At 38.2% G+C, this 17175-nt stretch overlaps 1 protein-coding gene across 6 annotated transcripts in view; it reads left to right on the top strand.

Moving 5' to 3' along the window:
• Positions 1-17175, top strand: part of LOC106087249 (polypeptide N-acetylgalactosaminyltransferase 5) — a 217809-nt gene that overhangs the window by 188961 nt on the left and 11673 nt on the right. For 5 of the 6 annotated variants that reach the window (XM_013252223.2, XM_059364356.1, XM_013252225.2 and 2 more), the window contains 6 exons: positions 2837-3237; positions 3314-3480; positions 7068-7189; positions 7702-7898; positions 12434-12611; positions 12872-13052. In XM_013252223.2, coding sequence (XP_013107677.1) covers positions 2837-3237; positions 3314-3480; positions 7068-7189; positions 7702-7898; positions 12434-12611; positions 12872-13052 — 1246 coding nt within the window. The remainder of the gene's footprint in view (positions 1-2836; positions 3238-3313; positions 3481-7067; positions 7190-7701; positions 7899-12433; positions 12612-12871; positions 13053-17175) is intronic. The other variant, XM_059364355.1, reaches the window with a different exon arrangement.

The following is a 17175-nucleotide window of genomic DNA, read 5'->3' as shown; positions in this document are numbered from 1 at the left end:
GATAAAACTTTGTGTTTTCGGCTTTGATATCAGAGATGCTATCTATATTGACTAGTTCAGTTAGTTTCTTTTAATTTTGCGAGTTAGTTCACTATTGCTTTCAACGGTTCTAACCGTATGCCTTGGTTAAATATGTACTACAGAGTATTTCTTTGGAAAAATGTAAATAAAGATATCGTACTTGTATTCTCGCACCAATAGAATACTGGGACGACTTAATTCTTTGTCTTAGGTGATATTTCATCTATTTCTAGGCACAAGTATGTCATTCAATTGCTGTAGTATTTGCCACACGCACTCCAAAACATTGTGGCTACGCTTCCTCCTCCCACTAACCAGTTTCTCCTAGTCTATTCTATCACCCATTTCAGTTGTCTGTTTAACACTTCTGGTGAAGAACATTTCCATTACCCACCATCACTGTGTATGAATATTTATGGACAAACTCAAGTTCAACTTTGTTTATACGAAAAGAAGATTTATGGTAAAATTAATTATTTTTGCTTTACAGTGTCTAGATGGGGCGACAGCAACAGCCGTGTCGCTCAGACAACGTGGAGGCAGTATCATCTCTACATTAAGGCATCGAGTTTATAAGGCTTAGCTAACTGTAAGAGATGTGCGCTTTAGGCTTTGTTCCATAAAACGAAACGAACCAAAAAGAAACATACATAGATCCCATATGGCTATGCAAAAATTCACTGGCACATTCATTGGAGTTGTTTTAGGGATGTAGTAGAGTAAAATCTAAAATCGGGTTTTCTATACAAGGTTTTGTCGAATATTGATAGAGCCGGAAGACCCAAATCCTGGTTTATGGCATTCCTGAAAGATATGCAAATAAGCCGTTCAAGCGATATTAAAATGATAAATATTCCAAACAAATGAAGACTAGCAGGTTGTGGCTAAGAAAAAGCCTGGATGAAAGCATCCCTGCTGTTTTGGTTAAAACATTCAAATTTAACGATTAACAAAAAAAAACTTCCCATATCGACATCCCTATCTTAAAACTAAGTTTACAATGCACCATGTTTACCTAATGTGAGAGAATTGCTAAATGAACATACGAACGCACGAACAGCATATGTGTAAAAATAAATAAAAGAAAAACACATTGCTCTGGTAGTTCAGTCTGTGGCAATATAGTTGTCGACAATACCTTGTATTCTTCAAAAGTGTGCTTCACAAATGAACACCCAACAATACAGTGTGTATGTGTGTGTGTGTGTGTTGTTAATTAAAAGAACAGAAAAATGAAACATGCAATTTTATGCTACATGTTGTTGCCTTGTGTTTAGATTCTTTTCATTTCTTTTATTTCATTTCGTTTCTTTACTTTTTTGGCATTAATTATCCAGGCTATTATTCGAAATTGCCATGCAGTGAATGGTGGGGGGGGGACTACGTTATGTTGTTGCTGTTGTTGTTGTTGGTGATGCGTTAATGCATTGTTTGCATAGGGCATAAGTATTTACAATCGAATTCAAGGTTAAAATCTGTTGTCGATGGTGATGTTGTTGCCCGCAATCAAGTTCCGCTCTCTACTCGGTCGTTGATTAATATGCGACGTCTGATCGTCTGGCAATTTAATGATGCTGGCTGTCAAGCCATACGCACGCATACATGTACAAACTTTGGGAATGAAGTGATTAAAATCAAAAGTGAATTATGAAGCAGAAGGCTAAGTGTTGTATATCCGAAATTTGCAGTACACTGAAAGAAAAAACTAAAATTTCAGAAACATTTTCTCTAAAAATAAAAATTTTTTCGCTTGATCATTAAGCTTGACTTAAAAAACAATGAAGCATAAATTGACTCACATGACCGGCTGTTAAAAATCCAAACAAATGAAAAAAGAACTTAGAAGAACAGCTTTCAATGTTGTTCTTTCTAAATGGAAAACCAAAAGCTCGTCTCCAAAACAAAATCCACCACATGTGTGGTGGTCATGTTGACGTCGGCATGCGGAGCTTGCCACGTTGACAAAGGAATAAAATTAATGCAAAGGCCATAGAGGGGAGTTGGAGTTTGTTGAAGATATATTGCTCAGTGAAAAAACTTACAGCGTAAAGTCTGGTAGTAGTAGTTGAGATTTCACATAGGATTTGTGTTTAAGATCTCAACTATAAGTACTACGAACGACAGGCTGTGAACTGTTGGCCGGTCAGGCGGACGCGTCCACCAGTAGGGTGACATGTATCCTGACTTGTCTGAGGAACTGGTACTTTCTTTTCTTCAAGACTCATTTAACAATCTCTCCTTTGGGTGTTGCATTCGCTTGGTCATTAAGCTCGACCTTAAAAAACAGTGAAACAGAAACATTTTCTCTTAACTCAAAATTTCCATGAAATTTTCTCTAAAGACAAAATTTCCATGAAATTTTCTCTAATGACAAAATTTCCATAAAATTGTCTCTTAAGACAAAATTTCCATGAAATTTTCTCTAAAGACAAAATTTCCATGAAATTTTCTCTAAAGACAAAATTTCCATGAAATTTTCTCTAAAGACAAAATTTCCATGAAATTTTCTCTAAAGACAAAATTTCCATGAAATTTTCTCTAAAGACAAAATTTCCATGAAATTTTCTCTAAAGACAAAATTTCCATGAAATTTTCTCTAAAGACAAAATTTCCATGAAATTTTCTCTAAAGACAAAATTTCCATGAAATTTTGCCAATTTTTTTTTACAGTGTGTAAACAAGGGTTATTCATAACTACCTTTTTATAAGTCGCTTCATCGTTCAAGGTCTTTAATACTCATTTAAGCATATTACTTATCTCATGCTTATAATTTATTATTAATGTTTTTTATTTTTTTCCTTTTTTTTATCCCAGTTACCTGTGGCCGAAAGACGCGTCGACGAGGAAATGGTGGGCGATAATGAAATCGACACCGAAAAGAACATAGATAACGATGTTGGTGGTGGAGGAGGTGGCGGCATCGGTGGTTCTGTTGGCAGCCGAAGTGGTGGCGACTCATTTGTGGGAGAAATTGGCCATGGCTTTGTTAGCGGTGGCATATCACCAACATATCGCAGTACAACGCTACGCAAATGGTATGTTGCACCTACCGTTAGAGAGCAAAAGGGAAAGCCCGGTGAAATGGGTAAACCTGTGAAAATTCCCAATGAAATGAAGGAGTTGACCAAGGAGAAATTCAAAGAAAATCAATTTAATTTGGTTGCAAGTGATATGATTTCATTAAATCGCTCCCTCACCGATGTGAGGCATGAAAAGTAAGTTTAGTTTAGTTTTTCTCTCCAACCCTGTTTTTTTTGGAATACTAACTAATTTTGGTTTTGTTTGTTACAGCTGTAAAAAGAAACACTATCCCTCTAAACTGCCAACCACCTCTATTGTGATAGTATTCCACAATGAAGCCTGGACGACACTGTTACGTACAGTTTGGAGTGTGATAAATCGTTCTCCACGAGCCCTGCTAAAGGAGATAATATTGGTCGATGATGCAAGTGAAAGAGGTATGCAAATAATGAACGTAGCAAAGTGTAAAAATCTAGTAGGCGGCAGATTTCTTAGGTTTAAATGACCGCCGCGGCCCACAATGATACAGAATCGAATTTAATCGACCTTAAAAGACCTAAATCCTACGTCAGCAGTTTCTATGTACCGGATTGACCTGGCTCGTCGCCTCAGTGTACTTTTTTTCGAAATGGGACAGCCGCATCCCAAAGTGACTGCTCCTTGCGTTGTTGGTCCGTGTCGGGATTGAAGAAAATCCCAGAACCGCATCCATCACTGTTCGATGTCAGTGAGTTGTAACCGGTGCATGGAGTGAATGCATTCGGTTCGTGTTCTGGCTTGACGTCATTACGTGAGTACAGTCTTATTAACTTCATTGCAAGGTGTTATGCGACTTCTCCGACATCTCGATGGTGCGGCCATACGCTCAGCAGCAGCACCCCACCCCAAATATTGCCTTGCCAGGGCTTGGAAATGTATCGTTCTTTTAATTTAAATGCAATGGTCTCCGAAAAAAGTTTGATTCGATAGTAGACTTTATGAGTTGAAAGACTATAATGGTCACAGCGATCCAGGAGGCAAATCTGGCCAACCATCACATGCAACTTGCAAAGTTACCACGGTTAAAATGTGCCAAATAAGGTTCGCACACGGAATGAAAGCGGAGAACTGCAGTCACGAACAATAAGCGATATCGAGCGAAGAGTCTCTGTAAGAGGCCGGCTAGCACCGGCTCTTACCGCAAATACTTAGTACCTATGATGCTCGATACGACAAGGCGAGTTATTGGCGCCTTAAATAACTAATGGCCATCATGTTTCCGCAGCGATCGTCTTATTGACCGGAACGAGCTTGCTCACCTATAAGAGCTTGACGAGAATCGCCACTCCTCATGCAAATGTGGCTACAACAACAATAAAAACAACTCTTTAACGCCCACCTCTCCTCTATTTCACATCTTCCAGACGGCATCGAGATCGTTTCATAAGCGAAAGATTGTACGATCATTAGGAAGAGATTAACGCCTTCTCTGAGGATGGCAACATCCGCATTGATTGGTTTCCGGACTATTACGGAGCATTAAAGGTCAGAGGACTGCCGTCAATAAACTTGTTTAACCCGAAGCCTTTCGGGTCGACGCAGTCTGAGTTAAGGGAGTGGGCGACGAATGTGCATGCAACATTGTGGAAAAGCGATACGGTCGGTAGGACGGCGAAAACCCTATGGGGGGGTTCCAGATCGTGAGAAAACGAGGCTATTACTGAAAGGAAGCAAAAAGGAGATCAGTATAGCTATTGGTATCATAACGGGAAACATAGGACTACGAGCTCACTTATGTAAAATCGGTTCGGCAGGTGATAGCATGTGTAGGGCATGCGGGGAAGATGATGAGACGTTGGAGCATTTCTTTCGACATTGGCCGGATTTCGCATCTAACAGATACCGGCACTTAGGTGGAGACACAATACCAGACATGAACCACCTTAGGGGAGTGGTATTGAAAACAATTAAGGATTTTGTAAATAGCACGGAATTCCTAACTTAAAATTTTCTTTTTAGAGGTAAATTTATAGTTTTCAGAGCGCACAACAAGCCGATTACTTGCTTAGGTGTATATCCATAGTGTCATGGGGCGGATTAATATCTGCACCAAACTAAGTTAACCTAACCTTGTACGATCATGACTTTGGGACCCCTCCTTGATGAAATCGGCGATAAGTAGAAAGTCTACCTTAACGATCTAGCGGCGTATTTTGCTGCTAAAAATTTCAAGATATTCACCACCTAATCTGTTTACTGTTTACTGTTCACTCCATGGTCAAAGGAAATGCTTCAGCAGATAGATGTGAGAGTCAAATGTGTTTCGATGTCAATCATCAACTTTACCAAAATACTTGATGTCACACGAGTTCTAGAGCGCGAGGTCAAGCGCTACCAGAAAGAACCTCTACATCAAGCGGCCTATCAAGCGGCTCTAGACACTATTCATGCAGACACGGTAGTAGATGCTGTGAATAGCTACCGGGTGAATGTGGTTCTTGGAGAACGAGCGCCTCCCATTGCACCTGTAGAAATTGACCTCCCCCGGGAAATTAGAGTAATTCTGGTTCTCAATTCCTATAGAGCGATGATGGATGTCTACGAGCAGGATGTATGTCTCGATTCTGAACCAGGACCACAAGACATACGTCACCTGTCTAACTGCCCAGCCAAACCCACTCTGCTCAGATCCCACTGGACGCAACTCAACTTCGTCGCTGAGTTCCTGAATCTGGATATTCAACAGAATTAAGCAGACGAAAGATAGAACACAACACACTGCACAACACAACAACAACTTGGAGTCACAATCTCATGGCAGTCGCTTGTATTTACAGGATTGACCCGATGGAGTCCTTCATCGGCAAGGGTACAACAACAACTTAGTGTCACATTTGACAGCCTTTGTAGGTTTTCCGCGCGTTACAATGCAATTTGTGACAAGGTGTGAAGTTTTTGTTGTTGTTGTTTGGGCAGTGTGTTGTACACTGAGGCCTTGCCGATGAAAGAATCCATCGGGTCAATCAGGTACCGCCGCATTTGTATGCAAAGGTAGCGATTCTCTTCAAGTTCCATAGGTGAGCAAAGCTTTTACCACGGAACCTTTATAGCCATTGGTTATTTAAAGGCGCCAATAACTTGCCTTGTCATATCGAGTATTACAGGCACTCAGAATTTAAGCAACAGCCGGTCCCGGCCGGCCTCCCAATAATACTCCCCACTCGATACCGCTGATATGTGTAGGTGGCAATCCTCTTCAAGCTCGTTCCGGACCATAGGACCGACCATTGCCGGGTCAAGATAATCTCAGAAAGAAAATGATTTTGGAAGACAAAAAAAGAGACAAAAAGTTTCAGAGTAATTCGGAACAGCAGATACTTCTCTCAAATCAATGAGTGCTATCTGATTCATGCCTACACTTGTAGCAAATATAGATTTGCGACGAGATTTTGGAAATCTCGTGTTTTTGGAGATTTATTTTAAATCAAGTGGATTTGGGCTCTAGTATAAACATGGTTCTAAGCTCAATGATTTGGGGCATCCTTTTTATTGCCGAGTTCGCCAAAGGATTTTTTCCGGACCGTTGTTGGCTTAAAAAAGGGTTGTTAATTAGATTGCATATGCCTTAACTCTGGCTTATTGTATTAAGTTCTTCTCTTTATGAAAAGCTTTTTTCGTCACTGTTGTTTCCAATGACTACGTAACTGTATATTTGTATTGGGTTGCCCAAAAAGTAATTGCGGATTTTTCATATAGTCGGCGTTGACAAATTTTTTCACAGCTTGTGACTCTGTAATTGCATTCTTTCTTCTGTCAGTTATCAGCTGTTACTTTTAGCTTGCTTTAGAAAAAAAGTGTAAAAAAAGTATATTTAATTAAAGTTCATTCTAAGTCTTTTTAAAAATGCATTTACTTTCTTTTAAAAAATCCGCAATTACTTTTTGGGCAACCCAATATATTAATAAACTCAAAGTTTTTATAATACTTTTTCATATCCCTTTTTTACTTTTATATTAAATGGAATTCTCACTCCCCGTCCATACAGATTATCTGGGCAAAAAATTGGAGGAATATGTTGCAACGCTGCCCGTGCATACATTTGTTTTGCGCACCCAAAAACGTTCCGGTTTGATACGTGCCCGTTTATTAGGTGCCGAACATGTGACGGTATGTTAAAAATATGTTTTTTATTTGTTTAACTTTATTTTTGTAGCTTTAGCTGTAGCCTTTAAGCCGCATGCAGTTTTAAGATAATCGTCTCTGCTGTAAAAACTTTTTGGAAAAATTTTTATAACTTTTTAAATTGCAGTTGTCCCTCCTTACACAATAAATATTTTATAACTACTTTTTTTTACATAAAATATTTTTTTGTAAGATAAGTTTCCATTTGGTATTAAAGAGATTTGTCTTATTTCTTGGAAATCTACAAAGTCTTTGTTGCACATAAAAACATATCACATTAATTCAATAGAGTTATTTTTTATTATTAAATTTTAAACATTCCCATACATCACACACACTTACATATATTGATCTGATGTATTATTTCGTATGTACGATATATATGGTATGAATGCATATGCGTATGGATTTAATTTAATTTTTATTTTCTCGAAATTTGTTTCAACTCTCTTTTCATGTGACTCTGGTGATGGTGATGATGATGATGGCGGCAATAGGGAGAAGTTATTACTTTCCTCGATGCACATTGTGAATGTACTGAAGGATGGCTGGAGCCATTGTTGGCACGTATCGTGCAAAATCGTCGTACGGTTGTATGTCCCATAATTGATGTCATTTCAGATGAAACATTTGAATATATAACAGCCTCCGATTCAACATGGGGTGGCTTCAATTGGAAACTAAACTTTAGATGGTAAGTGAAAAAAGAAAACAAGCAGTAACAATAAAAATTAAGCATAACATTTGGGGGAACATAAAAACTGTAGAAAACCAGTAAGGAAAGTCAAAAGTCGGGCCGAGCGGACTCTTTAACACCCTACGCACCGAGTCCACGTACATACTACTTTTTAATTTTGAAACCTATGCTGAAATCTAGTCAGACTTTAGTTGTGCATACCTTTTGAAAAAAGCCTTTTCTTGCGATAGAACCCAAATTGTGGCTATTACAGCCTATCGGATGATAGATATATATGGGAGGAATATCTAAATCTGGACCGATTTTTTAGCTCACGTACTAGTACGTCAAATAAAACATCTCATGCAAAATTTTGTAAAGATCGGACCAAATCTGTGGCTTCTACAGCCTTAAAAGCTCATATTGGATGAAAAATATATATGGGAGCTATATCTAAATCTGATTCGATTTTCATGAAATTTCGCACATATATTGGGATGGCAAATATAACATCTCATCTCAAATTCTCATTCATTTGGAAAGATCGGACTAAAATTGTGGCTTCTACAGCCTTAGAAGGCCATATCGATTGAAAGATATATATGGGAGCTATGTCTTAAACCGAACTGATTTTTATGAAATTTTGCACACGTATTGGAAAGCCAAATAAAACGTCTCATGCAAAATTTTGTAAATATCGGACCAAAACTGTAGCTTCTGCAGTCTTAAAAGCCCATATCGGATGAAAAATATATATGGGAGCTATATCTAAATCTGATTCGATTTTCATGAAATTTTGCACATATATTGGGACGCCAAATAAAACATCTCATAATAATTTTGAAAAGATCGGACTAAAATTGTGGCTACTACAGCCATTAAAGCCCATATCGGATGAAAGATATGTATGGGAGCTATGTCTAAAACCGAACCGATTTTAATGAAATTTGGCACACGTATAAAACATCTCATGCGAAATTTCGTAAAGTTTGGACCAGAACTGGGGCTTCTACAGGCTTAAAAGGCCATATCGGATGAAAGATATATATGGGAGCTATATTTAAATCTGAACCGATTTTCACTTATATTGGGAGGTCAAATAAAACGTCTCGTGCCAAATTTTGTAAAGATCGGACCAAAACGGTGGCTTCTACAGCCTTAAAAGTCCATATCGGATGAAAGATATATGTGTGAACTATATTTAAATCTGATCCGATTTTCATGAAATTTCCCATATATATTGTGAAGCTAAATAAACATCACGTTCTAAATTTTGTAAAGAAAGGACCAAAACTGTGGCTTCTACAGCCTTAAAAGTCCATATCGGATGAAAGATATATATAGGAGTTATATCTAAATCTGATCCGATTTTTATGAAATTTCGCACATATATTGGGATGCCAAATAAAACGTCTCGTGCTAAATATTGAAGAGATCGGACTAAAATTGTGGCTACCACAGCCTTAAAAGGCCATATAGGATATATATAAAGGGTGATTTTTTTGAGGTTAGGATTTTCATGCATTAGTATTTGACAGATCACGTGGGATTTCAGACATGGTGTCAAAGAGAAAGATGCTCAGTATGCTTTGACATTTCATCATGAATAGACTTACTAACGAGCAACGCTTGCAAATCATTGAATTTTATTACCAAAATCAGTGTTCGGTTCGAAATGTGTTCATTCACCGTAACGTTGCGTCCAACAGCATCTTTGAAAAAATACGGTCCAATGATTCCACCAGCGTACAAACCACACCAAACAGTGCATTTTTCGGGATGCATGGGCAGTTCTTGAACGGCTTCTGGTTGCTCTTCACTCCAAATGCGACAATTTTGCTTATTTACGTAGCCATTCAACCAGAAATGAGGCTCATCGCTGAACGGTGAATGAACACATTTCGAACCGAACACTGATTTTGGTAATAAAATTCAATGATTTGCAAGCGTTGCTCGTTAGTAAGTCTATTCATGATGAAATGTCAAAGCATACTGAGCATCTTTCTCTTTGACACCATGTCTGAAATCCCACGTGATCTGTCAAATACTAATGCATGAAAATCCTAACCTCAAAAAAATCACCCTTTAGAAGCTATATCTAAATCTGAACCGATTTTAATAAAATTTTGCACACGCATTGAGACGTCAAATAAAACATGTCATGCGAAATTTCGTAAAGTTCGGTCCAAAATTGTGGCGGCTACGACCTTCAAATTCCATATCGGATGAAAGATATACATATATGCGAGCCATATCTCAATCTGATCCGATTCAAAATCAATAGCGTTCGTCCTTGGACCAAAAAGGAGATTTGTGCATAATTTCACAGCAATCGGACAACAAATGCGACCTGTACCTTGATCACAAGAACATAATTAAAAAGTGATTCTAAGCCAATCGGTATACTTATCAATGGTTCTACCTCGTTTCCTTCTTAGCGTTGCAAACAAATGCACAAAGTTATAATACCCAGCACCACTGTAGAGTATAAACACTAGTAAATTAGCAGAAAGAAGCTTACTAATACTAAATTTCCCATTGACATTCCATTAAGAAACAGGGGATACTTCTTTCATTTCAATAAGTGCAGTCCGATAAATGTGTAAGTTCAATGATAAGAGGCCTGCTTTTTATACCCACCACCGAAGGATGGGGGTATATTCATTTTGTCATTCCGTTTGCAACACATCGAAATATATTCTTGAACAGCGTAAAAATCTAAGACGATCTAGCCATGTCCGTCCGTCTGTCTGTTGAAATCACGCTACAGTCTTTAAAAATAGAGATATTGAGCTGAAACTTCGCATAAATTATTTTTTTGTCCATAAGCAGGTTAAGTTCGATGATGGGTTAAATCGGACTATATCATGATATAGCCTCCATGTACACCGATTAGCCGATTTAGGGTCTTAGATCAATAAAAGCCACATTTATTATCCGATTTTGCCAAAATTTAGGACAGTGAGTTGTGTTAGGCCACTCGACACACCACTTCAATTTGGCCCAGATTGGTCCATATTTAGATATAGCTCCCATATAAACTAATCTCCAGATTTTACTTCTTGAGGCTTTAGAGGGCGCAATTGTTATCTTATTTTGTTGAAATTTTTCACAATGACCTTCAACTTACCAACCAAGTATGGTTTGAATCGGTTTTAAACCTGATACAGCTCCCATATAAACCAACTTCCAATTTGATTTCTTGAAGAAGGCGCAATTCTTATCGGATTTTGATGAAATTTTGTACTATGACGTTTTCTGTGACATTTAACGGATATACCAAGTATGGTTTGAATCAGTCTAACAACGGATATAGCTCCCATATGAACCAATCTCCCGATTTTGCTTCTTGAGCCTCTAGAGGGCGTAATTCTTATCCGGTTCTGCTAGAGGGCGTAATTCTTATCCGATTTTGCTGAAGTTTTGCACAATGACCTCCAACTTACGAGCCAAGCATGGTTTGAATCCTTTTAATGAAACCTGATATAGCTCCTATATTTACGAACCTCCCGATTTGACTTCTTGAGCCTCTAGGGGACGCAATTCTTATCGGATTTGGAAGAAATTTTGTACTATGACGTCTTATATGGCATTTAACAGATACACCAAGTATGGTTCGAATCAGTCTTAAACCTGATATAGATCCCATATAAACCGATCTCCCGATTTTACTTCTTGAGCCTCTAGAGGGCGTAATTCTTATTCGGGTTTGCTGAAATTTGGCACAGTCACTGTTGTTGTACTCACATTTTTATGTGGAGGTGGTAGTTCTCGTCAAGCTCCTGTGGGTGAGCAAGTTCGATCCCGTTTAAAGGACCGATCGCCGCGGGAACAGGGCGGCCATTGGTTATTTAAAGGCGCCAAAAACCCGCTTTGTCATATCGAGCATCTTAGGCACTCAGTATTTGTTTAAAAGGCGATGCCGCCCAGCCTCTCACTGAGACTCTCCGCTCGATACCGCTGATTGTCCGCGACTGCAGTTACAGCTACTCCGTATGGAGCATTCCACCATCCGCAGCCTATAGAAGCGCCCGGTAGCTCGCCGCTAATTTTTTCGTGACAGCAATGAACACCACACAGATCGAACCTCAATGATCCAGCTTGTGTGGTGCTCACAGTTATCCCACAGTGGTCACAGTCACTGTATCTATGACCTCTAACAAACGTGCCAAATATGATCTGAATCAAACCATAGACTGATATAGTTCCCAAGCAAACCAATCTCCCCATTTAATTTCTTAAGTCCCTCTAGGGGGCAATTCTTAACCGTTTTGGTTGACAATTTTGCACAATGGGATATATTATTGCCTTTAACACCCAAGTCAAGTATGGCCCGAATCGGTTTATAACCTGACAAAGCTCGAATAGCATAGCAATGCTTATCCACTATCCTTCGATTGCCTATAAAAAGATACCGGGAAAAGAACTTGACAAATGCGATCCTTAGTGGAGGGTATATAAGATTCGACCCGACCGAACTTAGCACGCTTTTACTTGTTTAAATATGAATTTTTTTCAGACATTTTCTATTTTTTTTTTGCTCTTGTTTTTAGGTATCGTGTTCCTCAGCGAGAAATGGAAAGACGCAACAATGATCGCACAGCTCCATTAAGAACGCCCACCATGGCTGGTGGTCTATTCTCCATAGATAAGGAGTACTTCTATGAAATTGGTTCCTATGACGAAGGCATGGACATTTGGGGTGGCGAAAATCTTGAAATGTCTTTCAGAGTAAGTTATGACTACAACAAATCTCAACACTCACCTTTTCATTGTTTTAAAAGTCCAACAGATTTTTTTCAAATTTAGGAGTTTTTTTTATTTCTTTCCCAAAATCTTAGAAAATACTTTATATAGTTGTAAAATTTATTTATTTCGATTATTTAATTGATTTAATTTAATAATTTTATTTTTTACGTTTCGTATTATTAAAATTTTCTTCCTTCAAAAAAAAACCCCAAAAAACCACAAACAAACAAAATTATCTTTAGATTTGGCAATGTGGCGGCATTTTAGAAATAATACCATGCTCCCATGTGGGCCATGTGTTCCGTGATAAATCGCCATACACGTTCCCTGGTGGCGTTGCAAAAATTGTTCTCCATAATGCGGCGCGTGTTGCCGAAGTTTGGCTGGATGAATGGCGAGATTTTTATTATGCCATGAGCACAGGTTCGATGTTTACTAAAATTAAAAAAAAAATTATTTAAAAACAAAAAAAAAATCATGCATACATACTCGTTTTATATATAGGAGAATTTTTCAAAATTCGTTTCATGTCTTCTTTTGGAAAAATAACAAACACACACACACCAAAAAGAAGACAACGATTTGCTCAAGAGAACTTTAGTCGATCTATAAGTTTTTAATTTTTCAACAAGTTTTTCATTATTTATTTGCTACTAAAAACAAACAAAACTTCACTAACATTTACAAAACTGTGGCAATAATGGGAAATACTTTGGAAACGATTTACTCTAAGATTTTTAAGGAAATTGAGAAAAAAATCAGAATCGGTTTAGCGAGTCACTGACCTAGTGCAAAGCTAAAGGGAAACGGCGACCCCCATAACGACCTGCAATATTTGTTAATCAATGGAAGGGGTGCGCCTAATTGAGGAGCCTCAATTAGGCGAAAGTAATAAGGGCACCAGACTATTTATAAGGTAAAGCTAATAAAGTACAAGGGCAAGGTGAACAATTATCTAAACAAATTCGTTCATAGACCCTCCGTGAAAAACATCCAAGATTTTGGCAAATTTTGTACACAAAAAATCTATTAAATTCCAACAGCGGAGGGTCATTTCGCATATCAATGAATGTGGACCCTCACTTATGCTGTAGCCTGGGTTTCGAATCACAATGGATATGTTGCCTAACACAGTTGACGAAAAGTAAGGGTAGACGAAAATGTACAAACAGCATTGAACTAAATGAAATAGTGAACTAACTGAATGAACTTAACGAACTAGTTCAATGGCCGAAAAAGTACATAGTAGACAAAAAAGTACAGGTAGACGAAAAAGTACAAACAGCATTGAACTAACTGAACTAACTGAATGAACTTAACGAACTAGTTCATAGGCCGAAAAAGTACATAGTAGACGAAAAATGGCGGGTGATTAAGAAGTACAAACAGCATTGAACTAACTGAACTAGTGAACTAACTTAATGGACTTAACGAACTAGTTCATTGGCCGAAAAAATACATAGTAGACAAAAAATTACAAACAGCATTGACCTAACTGAACTAACTGAATGGACTTAACGAACTAGTTCATTGGCACAAAGCAGCTCACCGAACGAATTGGATTAGTGAACTAACTTAATGAACTATAAATATTTCCCATGTATATACATTTCATTGAAGTACAGGGGATACTCCTCTCATATCAGTGATTGCAGTCCGATGAAAGTTTTATCTTAATGATAAGGGACTTTTTTATGTCAATTCCGAGCGGCTAGCCGTTTAGTGAAAACCTTCTCGCAGAGAAGTTTTTATCATGGCTGGATACCAGCGCTGAATTAGTGCAGCAGGTAGAGGCATGTGCAGGTCATGTGCGAAAAACAGACACCGGCACTGAGGTGGCGACACAATACCAGACATGAACCAACTTAAGGGCGTGGTGTGGAAAACAATAAGGGATTTTGTAAGTAGCACAGATTTCCTGACTTAGATTTTCTTACCAACGAGGTTACTTTTTAGTATTTTGAGCGCACAACAAGCTGATTACTGGCTTAGGCACGTGATAGCAGTGATCACCACACAGGCCGAAACATTGAGGTCCGATCAGGGTGGTGCTCATTGCTGTCCCGAGAAGCTTAATTGCGAGCTACCGGGCGCGTCCACAGGTTGCGGATAGTGGAATGCTCCATAGCTGCAAGGACAGTCGCGGACAATCAGCGGTATCGAGTTAGAGAGGCCCACACCCGTTGTTGACGGGTGTGTGCCTGAGGTTAAACTCGATGAACTTGCCGCTTATTTCGCTGCAAGAGTTTTGAAGATATCTGCCACCAAATCTTCAGCATTGTTCACCACAAATACACGTGAGGTGAATAATGAGCTGAATTTGATAATCGATAGAGAACCAATCCGACTGCGACGGGCTGTCTCCTCAGTTCTCATGTGGACCACCCCGATAAAGAGACAAAGATCCTACCCGTGCGAAGACATTACTATCTAAGTCTAAGCAATAACTTCGGGGCTATAATCGCAGAGACCATCTAGAAGCCTTAAGTTGGATCTTCATTACCTAGAGCGCGAGGGGTAACCCCTACATCAAGAGACATATCATGCGGATCTAAACAACATTCATAAAGACACGGTAGCTGGGGTGGTGAATAGCTACCGGGTTAATGTGGTCCCTCTGGACCACCTTAGTCGCAGAATTTCACCTTAGTCGCAGAATTCCTGGTTCTGGATATTCAACAGAATCAAACAGACGAAAGATAAAAGACAACACACTGCTGCAACAACAAAATCTGTTAAAACTATGCAAGCTGCGTCCTTGCTTCTCATACCATTGCAATTCAATTGCAAAACGATACACCTCTTTGCACTGATCTGGTGATACTGGGGAAGGGATGCTGCTGTTGCATATATTGCCGCACGGGAGAGGCCGGGGGTCACATAGTCCGACGACGAAGACGCAGAAGGCAACGCTTGTGACCCACTGCTGTCTATGTTCAGTTCATATTCCCGTAGTGACGTAAGGCCGGAGCAAGATCGGAAATGTACCCACTCCATGCACCGGTTACACCTCACCGACACCGACCACTAATGGAGGCGGTTCTGACAAACCGATTAGAACCGGGGTTCTTTTCAATCCCGGCACCTAAGCGTGCGGATAAGGCTCTCCGGGATGTGTGTCTTTAATGAACAAAAAGGAAGAACACGTACACTGAGGCGGCAGCCCTTGTCGATGAAGCATTCCATCGGGTCAATCCGGTTGCCATGGGATTGCTTATCAGATCGAGATTGGTTGCTTATGTCAATGAATTTAATTGTCGAAATTAATCATATTACAGATTACTTGACATTTAAATTTTAGAATAATTTTTGCCTGCTTCTTAAGACGAAAAAATATTCTATTGTTATACAAAATATATCGAAGTTCGATTTTTCTTCAATTTATATCTGAAGGATATATCTAACAAAATTTGGTTAAAATAAACCCCAAACTGACACAGTATGACTATCGTTTCTCAAGTATTTCCCAATCTAAATGTTTGTCTCTAACCCACTTTCACGCTTTCATTACAAAATAAGAATAATAACAATAAGAAAAATTGAATTGATTCATAGTACATTTATTTTGTTTGCATTTATTCAATATTGTGTTTGAGTTTATAACGATTTTATTGTTTTAGTTTTTTTGTCGTAATGCGCAAAATCTTAGTATCAAAATCAAAGTATTTGCAAAAAACAACAGCACTTCTTCACCAGCAATTTTTTTTCTTCACGCAAATTCGAAATCGAAATTATTAACTTATATCATGAATGTATTTCACTGACAATGATGATGATCTTAAATGTTTCCAATTCGAAATAAATGTTGAATTTTGTGCTCATCTTTTTTTTGAACGTTTCTGTTGATTACTTCAAGAACAAAGTCACCATTTCCACCACTGCAGACTTTTGTTGTTGGAACGTTAAAATGTTGTGTGTATGTGCGTATGTGTGATATGAAATGAAGTAGTGTGTGCCGGGTGATGGCAATGATGGCGATGATATGAAGACTATCGATAACCATCAGGCTACACCATCTGCAGTTTGAGAACTCTTTAGAGGATAACAAAATCTCACAGCAAAGAATGTTTCAAACTATCAAACAATTTTCACTAACCACCAATAAATATTGTGAACAACACACATTGCTAATGATTTATTTAAATTGGTATTTTATATTGGAGTATATAATTTTTTTACTATTCCTGAATTTGTTGGAATTTCTTTTTATGTTATATGTTCTTATTTTTTTGTTTTTTATTTTTTTACTGATTAATTGCAATTTGCTGCTTATTGATTAACTAACGCAGAGAGATAAGCAATCTGTGACTAATTTTTTTTAATTAAATTTAAATTTTATTATTAATAATATTATTAAGCAAAATATCTTGGTAAGGTACAATATAGACTTAACTACGCTGTAAGGCTATGAAAACGCTTGCAAGAACTAGAGTGATATTTTGGGTATATATGAAAATCTCATACCAATTAATGTTTCAGAAAAGGTTTAATATAAAATAAAGAACTTAGAGCTTACACTACCTTGCAGCAAATATAAAAAATGTGA

The sequence above is a fragment of the Stomoxys calcitrans genome, chromosome 3, assembly GCF_963082655.1.
Source record: "Stomoxys calcitrans chromosome 3, idStoCalc2.1, whole genome shotgun sequence".
In the NCBI taxonomy this organism is placed as follows: Eukaryota; Metazoa; Arthropoda; class Insecta; order Diptera; family Muscidae; genus Stomoxys; species Stomoxys calcitrans.
Note: the sequence above shows the minus strand (reverse complement) of the source record. Positions and strands in the feature narration are given on the sequence as shown.